Here is a 16,208-nt window from a genome sequence, read left to right as displayed (position 1 = left end):
TTTCTTGAATTTTTGGGATATTACTCGTGTCTTCCACTGTGAAGATTGATGTGAAGTAATTATTCAGTTCCTCAGCCATTTCCTTGTTCCTCACTATGATCTCTCCAGCTTCACTTTCTCGCAGCCCAATGCCCTTTTTTGCCCTTTATATAGCTAAAGAAACTCTAGAGTCTTCCTTTATATTACTGGCTAGCTTACCCTCATATTTAATCTTCTCCCTCCTTATTTCTTTTCTTGTTGTCCTCTGTTGGTCTTTGTGATCTTCCCAATCCTCTGGTTTCCCCCGGCCCTTCACCACATTATATGCTTTCTCTTTTGCTTTTTTGCTATCGCTGACTTCCCTAGTCAGCCATGGTTGCCTCACCATCCCTGTACTATGCTTCTTTTTCCTGAAGGATGAATCCCTGCTGTGTCACCGAAATTACTCCAGGATTAACACCCAGTCACACATTAAATGGCTGTAAGGCAAACCCCCAAAGTGTGAGGTAGCTGCTCACACTCCCTGTGGAGGGAGGGGCAAATACCTAATGAGATGTGAAATTGGACAATGGAGAAGCTTCAGTAGGGGCTGGATTGATAATCATAAAAGGGAGCGACATCTAGGTCCTGAAATCTCAGGGTGTGCTTTAAAAATGGAAGATTTCAAATCTTCAGACAATTCAAGCCAGGGCATGACCTTGCTGTCCAATTAGGGATAATGGGTGGATTCCTGATGCTGGGGAGCAAACAGAAAGCCCTACAGTATAGAAGGTATGAGCTGCTGACCTATAGATTACCATTCTACCACCGTCAGTCCCCATACTGTATTCAGTTAACTGAATCACAACTCTGGACAATATATCAATGCTTGTGAATCTTTGGAACTCCTTACCATAGATGTCTGTGGGAGCAGAGTCCTTATATATATTTAAAGCTGAGATAAATAGATTTTTGATGAGTTGGGGAATCGAGGGTTATTGGTAAAGGGCAGGAAAGTGGATATGAGGAATGTTGGATCAGCCACGGTCCTAATGGATGGTGGAACAGGTTCGAGGGGTTGAATGGCCTCCTGCTGTTCCTATTTCTTGTGGTCTTATGGACTTTTCGAGATGGTTAGGGTGTCACACAATAACCTTCAGGAAAGGATTCAAATACAATTCAGTGGACAGATCTAATCGTGGAATTGTGCAATATGGAAATATTTCAGTGGCTGTTTGGAGATAAGCATGAGTTAATTTTAGATTCTCTGCATAAACTACCAGCTAAAATGTTTCCGTGTGGCTCTGTACAATGTTTATAAAAATATCATGTTTATTCAATATGATATTAAAATATAATGGGATCAGCTGATAGGAGGGATTAGAAAGAAATAAATGAACTAGTCACAGCCTCATAATTTTATTGCACAATATGTTGTGTTATAATATTACACAACCTACAAAATAATCTCTTATAAGTATAATGCTTGTATTGAACATGACACTGGCCCTGAGTCTCACAGTGTTATCAGTAATAGTTTACCAGGTATCCCAGGAAGGCCAGGTGGACCAGGAGGACCAGGTTGTGAAGTTCCACGGCATGATACACACAGGTCACCTCTATCACCTGTAACAACAGAAATTGCTTGATTTTTAACTCATTAAAACTCCCACTCATCTACTTGCAGTCAAAACCGGACCAATATCTAGCCCGCAAATGGAGCCCTTTTTATAATGCAGGAGTGATAAAGTCAATGGCTTCATATCAGGACAAGGATCTTCTGGATAGTATCATATCCAATAAGGTTCCGATATACATTTCTTTAATAGTATGCTCCAATTTCTAAAGGCAAATTTAAATTTAAATTTCCAAGTGCTTTCTCTTTTGCAAATTTCATTACATTTTCACTTCCATGAGAATGAATGATTTCAGTTAAGGAGCTCCACACAAAACACTTCTGGGTCAGCACTAATGTAGGATAAAATTCCTTCCCCATTGGTGCCAACAATAGAGGGACAATATCAGAATATTGGTGAACAGTTTGGCCAAGGTTTGCTGTATTTCCAGCTATTTTGATGCTGGATGCTCTGGACAATTCTACTTGTTTTCGAGTTTCAGCCTTTCGGAGAGCTGGAGGAGGCTGTGTAGCTTCAGAGAATCCTCAAAACTCACACTCGTTTCTCTGCCTGTGTTCTGATGCAGCTTATGAACAGCAGTGGAAAATACTTAAACTGTTTTTCAAAAGAAAAGTCCAGAATTAACTAATAATACGCCCTTCTCTAACCCAGGTGAATAAATACACAAAACTGAACATAGAGAAAGCACAGGCCTGAATTTTCCTAGCTCTGTGAAATGACACAGGAAAATGCCTGGTCTGTTTGATTTTCATCTGAGCAGGGAAAGGTTTAGAGAGAAAAAGGTCAGAGATTGCTGGTTTTGAGATGGGCTTTTTAAAACACTTACTGACTCTATGTTCCATCTGCAAAAAAAAAATCAATAAAATAAAAAGCAGCCCTCATAGAACATAGAACTTAGAATGTTACAGCGCAGTACAGGCCGTTCGGCCCTCAAAGTTGCACTGAACTGTGAAATTAATCTGATGCCCATCTAACCTACACCATTCCATTATTATCCATATGTACATCCAATGCGAGACTTCTACTGTTTCAGGCAGACCATTCCATGCCCCTACTACTCTCTGAGTAAAGAAACTAGCCCTGATATCTGTCCTAAATCTATCACCCCTCGATTTAAAGCTATGTCTCATTTAAGTCACCTCTCAACCTTCTTCTCTCCAACAAAAACAGTCTCAGTTCCCTCAGCCTTTCCTCGTAAGACCTTTCTTCGTAATATCCGAGTAAATCTCCTCTGAACCCTTTCCAAAGCTTCCACATCCTTCCTATAATGCGGTGACAAGAACTGTATGCAATACTCCAGGTACGGCCTCACCAGTGTCTTGTACAGCTGCAGCATGACCTCGTGGCTCCGAAACTCAATCCCTCTACCAATAAAAGCTAACACATAATATGCCTTCTTAACAACCCTGTCAACCTGGGTGGCAACTTTCAAGGATTTATGCATCTGGACACTGAGATCTCTCTGATCATCTACACTGCCAAGAATCACCCCTCATTCTCACTGACCTCTCTCCTCACTTTCCATGCCCCATTCTTGAATATCCTTAGCTGCTGTCACGGTCCTCATACCCTACTTGCAACATATGCCCCTTTATCTAGCCCCTACAACCCTTCACAGTCACCATGGAAACTTAGTAACAATTCATGCCAACCCAAGCCATCACCCTTTTTCCATACACCTTCCATGCCACCTCACCCTGCATCCACAATTGGCAGATCTTAGAGCCCATGCTGAAATGAAAAAAGTTAAAATTCCACTATAAATCTACTATGCTACAAAAACAACTTCATTGCTAAAAGTCCATTCACTACCATTACATTCCTTTAACTACTTAATTCCTATTTAAAAACTGAAGTGTTTATAAGCACTTGAAACTATCAAGTGTGAACTGACAGACTTACCACATAATGATCGATTGTGAAACTGGTCCTGCAGCGGAAAATACTTTAAAAACCAAAAAGACAATTCTGAGGAAGGGTCACTTGACTCGAAAAATTAACTCTAATTTCTCTCCACAGATGCTGCCAGACCTGCTGAGCTTTTCCAGCAATTTCTGTTTTTGTTCAAAGTACTTTAATGTTAGGTTCATGTTTACAGACAATGAAATAACAAGCACTATGTTTTCCCCCACTGCAGATTTTTGTCAAACATTTAAGGATTTGGATATTTAAATGCCTTGACAGTGTGAGAACTCTCTTGACAGCTCCCCTTGTAAATGCTAATTTTTACCTGTGAAACCCACAGGTTGTGAGTGAACAATAAGAAAGGACCTGAGCCATCAAGGATATAATTACATAAATTCAGCAAAACAGAAACACGCTAATTTGCTCAACTGCTCTATGCGGATGTTTAGATTGCACACACATTCACCATCTAAAACAAGCTGTGTAGGGTTGTGTGGAACAGGGAACATGGAAATCCTGTGGAGCTGAGATAACATTTTGGTGTGAGCCACAAAAGATACAGCATCACATGCAGAATTTTGGAATCTAGCTACTGGAATTAACTGACTCTGACGATAAATAACTACAGAAAGCTATTGACTACTTCTACAATGTGGGCAAACGTGGGCAAAGGAGAGATGTGCGGTAATCAAACAGTAATTTACGCAGAGATACAGCAAAGATGTTCATTATAATTGAGCTTGTTTCAATCAAAGATTTTGACATATGTAGCTCCTGTGCCTGGTAAGCTTAGTTCCTCTCCATGATTTTCTTTTTCATGTTCAACATTAACTCTGAATCAATTTAGCAGGTATTACTTGTTTACCTTTGTATCCGCTTGGACCACGAAAACCAACAAAACCTCTTTGTCCTGGTGACCCTCTAGGTCCTGGTTGGCCATTTATACTGATAGTCTCACCTGAAAAATGTATTTCAGAATATTTAATTGCATCAACAGGAGCTTTGTTTCACATAATCTTATATTTATTCTCCTATCCTGTTCTTCCGAAGCAGGCCATTCGCTCTTTGAGCCTGTCGCACCTTCAATTGTACCATGGCTGACCTCCTCAGCCTAATTTGTGACTTTTGTACATTGCTGTTTCCAGAGTTACAGTGGGAGTGTGCCAGGAGGATTGTAGCGTTGTACCCCTTGTCTGGGTGCTCAGGCAGTCAGCCACAGTTCACGAGGGGCTGGCAGCATTTCTATTAAAGATAGACAATTGAGGGGCCCCACTCCACATCAAGCATGGACCAAAATGCAAGTCTACCTTAGCTGGAAAAGGAATTGAACCCATGCTGTTGGTGTACTTCTGAACCAGAGGCCAGACATCAAGCCAACTAAACTAACCATCACCGACAATACCTCCCATATTTGTAACCCCACTTCCCCTCCATGTCTAGTATTCAAGGCCTAGTGTGGAAAAGTGGGAGTTTTTGTAGAGGTGGGGTAGAGGTGGTGGGGTTTTTTTGGCAGAGCAGATTTGATGGGCTGAAGGGCCTCTTCTGTACTATATGATTCTATGATGTGCAAAATAACAAGAATGGCACATGAACATGAAAATATGAAAACATATTCCTATTGAGGAAAACCGACCAATACTAACATTCCTCACATTTACTGCAGTGAATGGGGCAATTTGAAGCACGATCCATTCAAAGTCCAATACTTTGCAGAAGATCACCACATGAAAACCGCCTTCCAGTTCACAAATACATTTTCTGACTTCATGGTGAAAAATTTATTGCAGTTAACAATACACTATTAAACACAATGACCAACTTGTCCAATATAAAATAAAACTGGAGACGAATATTGTACCTTGTGGACCCACAGGGCCTGGTGGGCCTGGAGGGCCTGGAAATCCAGGAGGACCTGAAGGACCTTCATAAACCTGCCCAGGATCACCTTTATCCCCTTTGGGACCTCTTTGTCCAGGATATCCGGATTGGCCTTTGGGGCCACGTCTAGAAATCCCTGAAGAACATGGTAAAAGAGTTGGGAACTAATGTCATTTTCAGGAATCTGCATCAATAATGTATTTTTGATCTTCTTCGCCTGGCACAGTGTTGTTTGCTAAAATCATCATCTTCTGAATGCATGGAATACAACTATGCCAAAAAAAAGGCTACAAACAATGCAATTATTCCTCATTCAGGAAAAATGATAAGTAAAGCAGCTTAGTATCTGAAGATGGTAAGTTCGGGAAAATGATATCTCTTTTTACCTTTTATCATTTGTATTTCTTCCTTGAGAGGGTATTGTGGTTCAGATCCTTTATAATCAATACTAAGAAAGATTTAAGCGATTGGTTTTGCATCTCTAAATGAGTATTCATCAATGAAGTGAAGACAGGATCTTACCTTGCTCTCCTGGTAAACCTGGCTGACCCGCAGCACCTGCAGAGTTAGAAATAAATTAATCATTTAATTTTGTAACAAACAAATCATAAAACAAGATGACAGCCTTGAATTGCTGAAATTTATCACGGTTTTTGTTTCATGAATGTCAGATACTTGACGATATATTTGAATCAGAAAATAATAATTTGACCATGTGAGCTCGTCTCTGCCAGGACCATCTGATGTTCGTATCGCTGGCACCATAGTTAAAGCTCAGTTGCATCCCACTCCACGTCTGCAAGCCAGGAACTGGCCCTCATACTCGTGGGACTCTTGACCTTTATCATTGAGGACATGGGCCACAGGAAAGGAAAGCTCTCACAGGCAAGGACCTGGAGCTGTTGGTGGACTGGGTAGTGGAGTGGACAGCAGTCGTATGTCCTGCAGACCACCACAGGGTGCCAGACCACCAAACCAAGCCAGACTGGACCCAAACTGTAGCCCAGGTTGGTGCTGTGTCCTCAGTGATGTAGGACACCCAGTATTGCATGAAAAAGTTCAATAATCTGCATTACACAGAGGTCAGTGCTACCATTGTTCCACCTCATTCTCCCAAACTACTAACACTTCCTGTCCTCTGCACTTTTTACTCTTCACTAGGTACACCATTCCAATTCTTCTGCTTCTATATCACCACTAACTTCTGTTTACTTTCATCTGCTTGGTGCATCCCTTTAATAAAAATAGAAATTGCTGGAGTAACTCAGAAGGTCTGGCAGTATTTGTGGAGAGAGTAATAGAGTTAACATTTCAAATCCTACTGGGTTTTGATTACTGATCTGCAGCATTTTACTCTGATCTCACTCTTTGTAACATTGCAGGTACAGTTGGCTCATCTTCTAGACTGATGTTGCCACAGCAACCCGACTAACTGATTGCATATGACCTGTGGAACTGACTGCAAAGTCATGGATGTCAAACTCTGTCTGACCATGGTGCTATGGACTGGAATAGGACAGGAATAAGAGAAGTGTTCTGACTGACTGTGTCAGTACCACCATCAGCCTATTAAGGAGTGCTTCCCTTTGACTTTCACTCATGGCCATTTGCTTGAAGTACATGCAGTGTCTTTGCTGCGAATGGGATGTTCATGTAGCCTAATGCTGTCTAGCAACATGTCCAGCCCCTTTACCATTCAGTACTCCCCACTGTGACAAGCTGCCTCCTCTCCCTCTGTGCTAAAAAGCAATCCAAGCTGCACAACGACTGACAGACTTTAAGTTCATACTGAAATCATAGGGTGTGCGCTAAGAAAGCAATATGAGGCTGATAATTAAGATAATTAGAGGATTAGATAGGGTGGACAGTGAGAACCTTTTTCCCTGGATGGTGATGGCTAGCATGAGGGGACATAGCTTTAAATTGAGGGGTGATAGATATAGGACAGATGTCAGAGGTAGTTTCTTCAGTCAGAGAGTGGAAGGGTTGTGGAACACACTGCCTGCAACAGTAGTAGACTTGCCAACTTTAAGGGCACTTAAATGGTCATTGGATAGACATATTGATGAAAATGGAATAGTGTACAATTGACAGGCTTCAGATTAGTTCCACAGGTTGGTACAATATTGACGGCTGAAGGGCCTCTACTGCACTGTAGTGTTTTATGCTTTATCTCCAAGTAAGTGCAAACTGAGTGAGTGCTAACAAAGTAATCTAAGATGCATCCGTGCAGATTCATGAGATGCATGTGTGCTCATGCATACAAAGCAATCTGGCAGTAGCAATGCAAGTCACTGATATCTCTGAATTCTTAAGCAAAATATTGAGATGCTGTGTGAACTGGTCCGAGATCAGACTGGATAACTTGGCGGGGCTGGTGGTTTGCCATTGCTGACAGACGTGGACAGAAAGTCAAGGAGGATGGTGGCTATGAAGCATACTGAGACATTATGAAGAAGCAGTAGAATGATTGACTGGACAAGAATTCAGCAAGCTGCAGTCAGCAGCCTCTCTGACATGCAGCTTGAGATTTCGTGTTGCCTGGTTTATTAGAGTCATAGAATCATAGAGATGTACAGCACGGAAACAGACCCTTTGGTCCAACTCGTCCATGCCGACCAGATATCCCAACCCAATCTAGTTCCACCTGCCAGCACCCGGCCCATATCCCTCCAAAACCTTCCTATTCTATACCCATCCAAATACCTCATAAATGTTCCAACTGTACCAGCCTCCACTACTTCCTCTGGCAGCTCATTCCATACACGTACCACCCTCTGCGTGAAAAAGTTGCCCATTAGGTCTCTTTTATGTCTTTCCCCTCTCACCCTAAACCTATGCCTCTGGTTCTGGACTCCCCAACCCCAGGGAAAAGACTTTGTCTATTTACCCTATCCATGCCCCTCATGATTTTGTAATCCTCTATAAGGTCACCCCATCAGCTTCCAACGCTCCAGGGAAAACAGCACCAGCCTGTTCAGCCTTTCCCTGTAGCTCAAATCCTCCAACCCTGGCAACATCCTTGTAAATCTTTTCTGAACCCTTTCAAGTTTCACAACATCTTTCCGATGGGAAGGAGACCAGAATTGCATACAATATTCCAACAGTGGCCTAACCAATTTCCTGTACAGCCGCACCATGACCTCCCAACTCCTGTACTCAATACTCTGACCAATAAAGGAAAGCATATCAAATGCCTTCTTCACTCTCCTATCTACCTGCGACTCCACTTTCAAGGAGCTATGAACCTGCACTCCAAGGTCTCTTTGTTCAGCAATACTCCCTATGGCCTTACCATTAAGTGTATAAGTCCTGCTAATATTTGCTTTCCCAAAATGCAGCTCCTCGCATTTATCTGAATTAAACTCCATCTGCCACTTCTCAGCCCATTGGCCCATCTGGTCAAGATCCTGTTGTAATCGGAGGTAACCCTCTTCGCTGTCCACTACACCTCCAATTTTGGTGACATCTGCAAACTTACTAACTGTACCTCTTATGCTCGCATCCAAATCATTTATGTAAATGACAAAAAGTAGAGGGCCCAGCACCGATCCTTGTGGCACTCCACTAGTCACAGGCCTCCAGTCTGAAAAACAACCCTCCACCACCACCCTCTGTCTTCTACCTTTGAGCCAGTTTTGTATCCAAATGGCTAGTTCTCCCTGTATTCCATGAGATCTAACCCATGGGGAACCTTGTCGAAAGCCTTACTGAAGTCCATACAGATCACATCTACTGCTCTGACCTCATCAATCTTCTTTGTTACTTCTTCAAAAACCTCAATCAAGTTTGTGAGACATGATTTTCCACGCACAAAGCCATGTTGACTATCCCTAATCAGTCCTTGCCTTTCCAAATACATGTACATCCTGTCCCTCAGGATTCCCTCCAACGACTTGCCCACCACTGAGGTCAGGCTCACCGGTCTATAGTTCCCTGGCTTGTCTTTACCACCCTCCTTAAACAGTGGTACCACGTTTGCCAACCTCTAGTCTTCCAGCACCTCACCTGTGACTATCGATGATACAAATATCTCAGCAAGAGGCCCAGCAATCACTTTTCCAGCTTCCCACAGAGTTCTCGGGTACACTTGATCAGGTCCTGGGGATTTATCCACCTTTAACCATTTCAAGACATCCAGCACTTCCTCCTCTGCAATCTGGACATTTTGCAAGATGTCACCATCTATTTCCCTACAGTCTATATCTTCCATATCCTTTTCCACAGTAAATACTAATGCAAAATATTCATTTAGTATCTCTCCCATTTTCTGTGGCTCCACACAAAGGCCACCTTGCTGATCTTTGAGGGGTCCTATTCTCTCTCTAGTTACCCTTTTGTCCTTAATATATTTGTAAAAACTCTTTGGATTCTCCTTAATTCTATTTGCCAAAGCTATCTCATGTCCCCATTTTGCCCTCCTGATTTCCCTCTTAAGTATACTCCTACTTTCTTTATACTCTTCTAAGGATTCACTCGATCTATCCTGTCTATACCTGACATATGCTTCCTTCTTTTTCTTAACCAAATCCTCAATTTCTTTAGTCATCCAGCATTCCCTATACCTACCAGCCTTCCCTTTCACCCTGACAGGAATATACTTTCTCTGGATTCTTGTTATCTCATTTCTGAAGGCTTCCCATTTTTTATCCGTCCCTTTACCTGCGAACATCTGCCTCCAATCAGCTTTCGAAAGTTCTTGCCTAATACCGTCAAAATTGACCTTTCTCCAATCACTATCCTTTTCCATCACTATTTTAAAACAAATAGAATTATGGTCACTGACCCCAAAGTGCTCCCCCACTGACACCTCAGTCACCTGCCCTGCCTTATTTCCCAAAAGTAGGTCAAGGTTTGCACCATCTCTAGTAGGTACATCCACATATTGAATCAGAAAATTGTCGTGAACGCACTTAAGAAATTCCTCTCCATCTAAACCTTTAACACTTTTGCAGTCCCAGTTGATGTGTGGCAAGTTAAAATCCCTTACCATAACTACCTTATTATTCTTACAGATAGCTGAGATCTCCTTACAAGTTTGTTTCTCAATTTCCCTCTGACTATTGGGGGGTCTATAATACAATCCCAATAAGGTGATCATCCCTTTCTTATTTCTCAGTTCCACCCAAATAACTTCCCTGGATGTATTTCCAGGAATATCCTCCCTCAGCACAGCTGTAATGCTATCCCTTATCAAAAATGCCACTCCCCCTCCCCTCTTGCCTCTCTTTCTATCCTTCCTGTAGCATTTGTATCCTGGAACATTAAGCTGCCAGTCCTGCCCATCCCTGAGCCATGTTTCTGTAATTGCTATGATATCCCAGTCCCATGTTCCTAACCATGCACTGATCAAGAAGGAGAGAAGCATTGGAAGTGACATATAAAGAAGGTAAGTTAGGCTCTCTTGGAATGCAGATGCATGGAAATAAGGTAGCCACTGTTCAATTGCAAACAGCCTCTGTTTACTTCAGATTGCTTTCTTAGCACAAACCCAATGACTTCAGTTTTAACATTTAAGGCTGGAGGAGAAAATCACCAACGCTTTTTGGATGTACAGATTCTGATTTTTGTTTAATACCCTTTGTATTTTTGCACGTTTCTCACCAGTGCCCTCACCACCTCAGGGAGGAGAAACTTCCATCCCCAGAGACTGGTCAGAACATTCAAAACCAAGTTTGCTGGCTTTGGGGCAAGTAACCTGGATGTCCAATCCAGGATGGAGGGAGACAAAGATAGCTGTTAGAAAAACAAAGGCTTAACTTGGTGACATTTCATCAAGGAAAACACAATAAGGCATAGCAGGGGACAAAAGTAGGGTCAAAGCAAATCAGAGCAGGACTTCTACACTTAATGGTAAGGTCTGAGGGAGTGTTGCTGAACAAAGAGACCTTGGAGTGCAGGTTCATAGCTCCTTGAAAGTGGAGTTGCAGGTAGATAGGATAGTGAAGAAGGTGTTTGGTATGCTTTCCTTTATTGGTCAGAGTATTGAGTACAGGAGTTGGGAGGTCATGTTGCAGATGTACAGGACATTGGTGAGGCTACTTTTCGCATATTGTGTGTAATTCTGGTCTCCTTCCTATTGAAAAGATGTTGTGAAACCTGAAAAGGTTCAGAAAAGATTTACAAGGATGTTACCAGGGTTGGAGGATTTGAACTCTAGGGAGAGGCTGAACAGGCTGGGGCTGTTTTCCCTGGAGCGTTGGAGGCTGAGGGGTGACCTTATAGAGGTTTACAAAATCATGAGGGACATAGACAAGGATAAATAGACAAAGTCTTTTCCCTGGAGTCGGGGAGTCCAGAACTAGAGGGCATAGGTTTAAGGTGAGAGAGGAAAGATATAAAAGGGACCTTAGGGGCAACTTTTCCATGCAGAGGGTGGTATGTGTACGGAATGAGCTGCCAGAGGATGTGGTGGAGGCTGGTACAAATGCAACGTTTAAAAGGCATCTGGATGGGTATATGAATAGGAAGGGTTTGGAGGGGTATGGGCCAAGTGCTGGTAAATGGGATTAGATTAAGTTGGGATATCTGGTTGGCATGGACGGGTTGGACTGAAGGGTCTGTTTCTGTGGTGTACATCTCTATGACTCTAAGTGTTAATCTAGTCAGATATAAAACAGGGAAACGTAATGGCTAATCATAAGCCCTGGAAAGCAATGGATTGTTGCTGATGTCAGTATATCTTTCCTTAGATTAAAGGATTGATTGACCTATATATTGAGTGCAGGTGATAAGGTAGAACTTTGAGTCATTGAGTCAGAGAGGATGACCAGTCATGTATAGACAGTTGAAAACAAAGCAAGCGGTCATACTTTTAGGATAAGGAGGTAACAGACTTTAACCAGAGTTAAGGAGAAATTGCTTCTCTGAAAGGGCTGTGAATCTGTGGAAGACACTGTCTCAGAGTTTGGTAGATGCTGGGACATTGTGTAAGTTTAAGGAGGACATAGATTTTTAATGAGCAATGGGTTGAAGAGTCATGGAGAGCAGGCAGGAAAGTGGAGTGGAGGCTGAGGTGAGATTAGCCAGGATTGTATTAAATGGCTCAGAACGCTCAAGGGGATCAATTTCCTACTCCTGCTCCTCGTTCTTTATGTTCTTCCTTGAGAAAAGAAATAGCTGTTTTTTCTCCCACTCCATAACAGCCTACAGTAATCCACAAAGGCATAGGAGCAGAAGTGGGCCATTCAGCCCATTAAGTCTGCTCCATTGTCATGGCTGATCTGATAATCCTCAACTCCACTTTCCTGCTTTTTCCCCGTAATCCTTGATTCCCTTATTGATTAAAAATCTGTCTATCTCAGGTTTGAATGTATTGAATGATCTAGCCTTGACAGCCCTCTGCAGATTCAGTATTCTCTGAGAAATGAAATTCTGCCTTATGAGAGAGCCCTTATTCTGAGATTATATCTGACGCGCTCTCACAAGGAAAACTGATCTTGCTGCATCTACCCTGTGAAACTCTGTCAAAGTCTTGCATATTTCATTCTTCTAAACTCCACTGAGTACAGGCCCAAACTACTCAACATGTTCTCATAAGACAGTTCCTCCATATCTAGCATTGACCTAGTGAATGCCAGATGCCAGTATACCTTTCCTTCAATTAAAGGGTTAATTAACCTATATATTGTGTGTAGGTGATAAACCAGAACTTTGAGTCATTCATGTAGAGGAAATTTATCATAACCTTGTAATCCTGGTCGTCCTTTGGGTCCTGTAGCACCTGGATCGCCACGTTCTCCTTTGTCACAGGAATCTTCTCCTTCAACTTGCTGCCAAAAGACACAAAGGCAATGCTGGGCTCTCAGAATCAGATTCTACAGTGGGATTCTGTTGCATTTAATGACCAGGGTTTCCCTTGGAACTAGTCAATCTCTTTGGGATAATTTCAGTGGACAACAGAAATAATTTTCTCAGGAGCTACTCTACTTGCTCCTCAAAACCATAAGGCATGGTTTTTTTTTACTCATTCATGGAATTGGGTTTTTTTTTACTCATTCATGGAATTGGGATGTTACTGGCTGACCAGTATTTATTACCCGTCCCTAGCTGCCCTTGAACTGAGTGGCATACCAGAGCATTTCCAAAGACAGTTGAGAGTCAACCACATTGCTGTGGGTCTGGAGTCAAACACAGGCCAGACCAGGTAAGGATGGCAGTTTCCTACCCTAAAGAACATTCGTGAACCAGGTGTTCCCAACCATTAACACTGGTTTCACAGTCATTAGTAGATTTTTAATTCCAGGGTTTTAAAAATTGGATTCAAATTCCACCATCTGCTGTGGTTGGATTAAAACCTGGGTCCTCAAATCATGAGCTGAGTTTCTGCATTCTTGGTTGAGCAAAATGCCATTGGGCCATAGCCTCCCCAAAAGAGGAGCAAGAGTACAGTGTATACAAACACAGGCTGCCTAGCCTTTTGAATCTGTTCCACCATTCAATACGATCAGGCTGATCTGGTTGCGGTCTCAAGTCCATTTTCCTGTCTACCCTAGCAATAAGCTCTCCCTTGTCTATCAAAAATCTCTCTAATAACTGTCTAGAGAAAGTGCAATGAGAGCTCCTGGAATTGCTTCCCGAACTGATAGGAAATGGAAAAATTGTTGGCTGAATAGAGCATATAACATAGAAAAGTACAGCACAGAACATGCCCTTCAGCCTACAATGTTGTGCCGAGGATTTATCCTAATGTAAAATAAAATAACCTAACCTACACTCCCCTCAATTCACTGCTGTCCATGCGCATGTCCAGTAGGTGCTTAAATGTCCCTAATGACTCTGCTTTTTGTGGAAGTATTTGAAATGCAACAGGCAGATTGGTAGATACCATATAACATACGTCCAAAGATTTATGCTGTGCCAATGCTGATAACTGGAAATGGCTGTCTATTTCTGTGACACGTGGAGAAGGAAATCATAAAACCTAAAGCTGTACAGAAAATTGAATTGATCTTTCTGGAATTTTTTTGTAATTGGTCAGCCCGTCCCGTGGGCAGTCTCCTCTTGTATGTGGGTATAGAGAGGGGCCAGGGGCCTGTCACTGAGTTCCACCTCCTGTCAAGGTCCATGGCAGAGATGTCAATCCCACAGGAGGCCCACCAAAATATCTGAAACTGGGAAGCCCAGAGGCTGACCTTGCTCTGGTAAATTCATGTGCTTTGTTAAACTTGACAGGATTTCATCAAAACACAATTCAGAATCAAGGTAAATAGGAAATATAAGACATATAAGATAAGCAGAGGGTTAAATAGGGTGGACAGGGAGAGCCTTTTTCCAAGTATAGTGACTGCGAGCATGAGGGGGCACAGCTTTAAGTTGAGGGGTGATAGATATAGGACAGATGTCAGAGGAAGTTTCTTTACTTAGAGAGTAGTAAGGCTATGGAATGCTTTGCCTGCAACAGTAGTAGATTTGCCAACTTTAATTACAGTTAAATCGTCATTGTACAGGTATATGGACATATGTGGAATAGTGTAGGTGGGATGGGCTTCAGATTGATATGACAGTTCGGCGCAAAATCGAGGGTCAAAGGGCCTGTACTGCGCTGTAATGTTCTATGTTCTATGAAATTGAGAGGTGAAGTGTTTATGTTGAAACAGTTCTCACCAGAATCAAGTCTTACTTGAAGATTTGAAGTTCTTATTTGCATGGGAAAAGACAGGGTCGATAAAGATAAACTGGTTGGGGATTCTAGAACCAGGGAGCAAACTTTGAGAACTAGTTCAGGAGAGACGTTAGGAAGCACTTCTATATACAAATAGTGTATAGATTTGGAACTCTCTTCCACAAACAACAATGAATGCTGGATCAGTTATTTTAATACCTGAGATAGATCATTTTTTGTTCGGCAAAGCTATGAAGAGATATAGGCTAGAGGCAGGTAAAAGGAATTAGTCTTATTTTAGTCTTACTTTACACAGACAGTGGTGGGCGTTTGGAACATGTTGCGTGCAGAGGTAGTAGAGGCAGACACGGTAGATTCATTTAAGATGCGTCTGGACAGAGGCATGAGTAGGTGGGGAGCAGAGGGATACAGATCCTTAGGAAATGGGCTACAGGTTTAGACAGTGGATTTGGATCGGCACAGGCTTGGAGGGCCGAAGGGCCTGTTCCTGAGTTGTAAATTTTCTTTGTTCTTAGTCACAGATCAGTCATAATCTAATTGAATGTCAGAACAGACTTGAGGGGCTGAATAGCCTATTTCTGTTGCTAGGATATTGGGCATGACCTTTATGCAGCATGTGGCTCCATACTGTCAGTAAAAACTCGAATCCCTTTTGTTTCCAGGTGGTGATGAGGTGGTGATTAAGAGAGAGGGATGAAAACATTGATCTTGAAACTAAACCTTAAAGTAATACATGGTAGAGAAAAATTTTTAAATGCAGGTTATTACTCACTGGACCAGGTGGTCCTTGACAGCCAACTTCCCCTTTAATTCCCTAGATTAAAATAATAATTTTGCATGTTAACTCATTAAATATATATAGCTTTACATGATTGTTATGAAACTTTACTGTATTGGTTAATAGAATGCAAAGAAACTTACTGGTGCTCCATTTCTTCCTGGAAATCCCAAATAACCTGGATCACCTTTCAATCCCTGAGATAACAGAAAACACATGACAGCTGACAACAGGTCACTTCCTTATGGCAGTATTCAGCTGCAGTTTTGAAATAGATGTCTAAATTTCAGACACTTCATATCAGTTACCCAATTGGTCACTTGAATAATATTAATAATTAAATCATTTTTTATCAAGGAGTGGTTTTCTCAATTGAAAACAATTACAAAATCAAAAACCTTATGCAAATAGCTGAGTTGACGAATGA

The 16,208-nt window shown here is 42.0% G+C and overlaps 1 protein-coding gene across 1 annotated transcript in view; it reads right to left on the bottom strand.

Annotated features, from left to right (window-relative positions):
* The window catches only part of LOC140478663 (uncharacterized), a 298,481-nt gene that overhangs the window by 146,410 nt on the left and 135,863 nt on the right, over window positions 1-16,208 (bottom strand). Inside the window, exons 17-23 of the mRNA XM_072571895.1 lie at window positions 15,925-15,978; window positions 15,776-15,817; window positions 13,066-13,150; window positions 5,901-5,936; window positions 5,359-5,514; window positions 4,366-4,458; window positions 1,501-1,584 (exon numbers count right to left, since the gene is read on the bottom strand). Coding sequence (XP_072427996.1) covers window positions 1,501-1,584; window positions 4,366-4,458; window positions 5,359-5,514; window positions 5,901-5,936; window positions 13,066-13,150; window positions 15,776-15,817; window positions 15,925-15,978 — 550 coding nt within the window. The remainder of the gene's footprint in view (window positions 1-1,500; window positions 1,585-4,365; window positions 4,459-5,358; window positions 5,515-5,900; window positions 5,937-13,065; window positions 13,151-15,775; window positions 15,818-15,924; window positions 15,979-16,208) is intronic.

Source organism: Chiloscyllium punctatum, chromosome 6 (genome assembly GCF_047496795.1).
Source record: "Chiloscyllium punctatum isolate Juve2018m chromosome 6, sChiPun1.3, whole genome shotgun sequence".
In the NCBI taxonomy this organism is placed as follows: Eukaryota; Metazoa; Chordata; class Chondrichthyes; order Orectolobiformes; family Hemiscylliidae; genus Chiloscyllium; species Chiloscyllium punctatum.
Note: the sequence above shows the minus strand (reverse complement) of the source record. Positions and strands in the feature narration are given on the sequence as shown.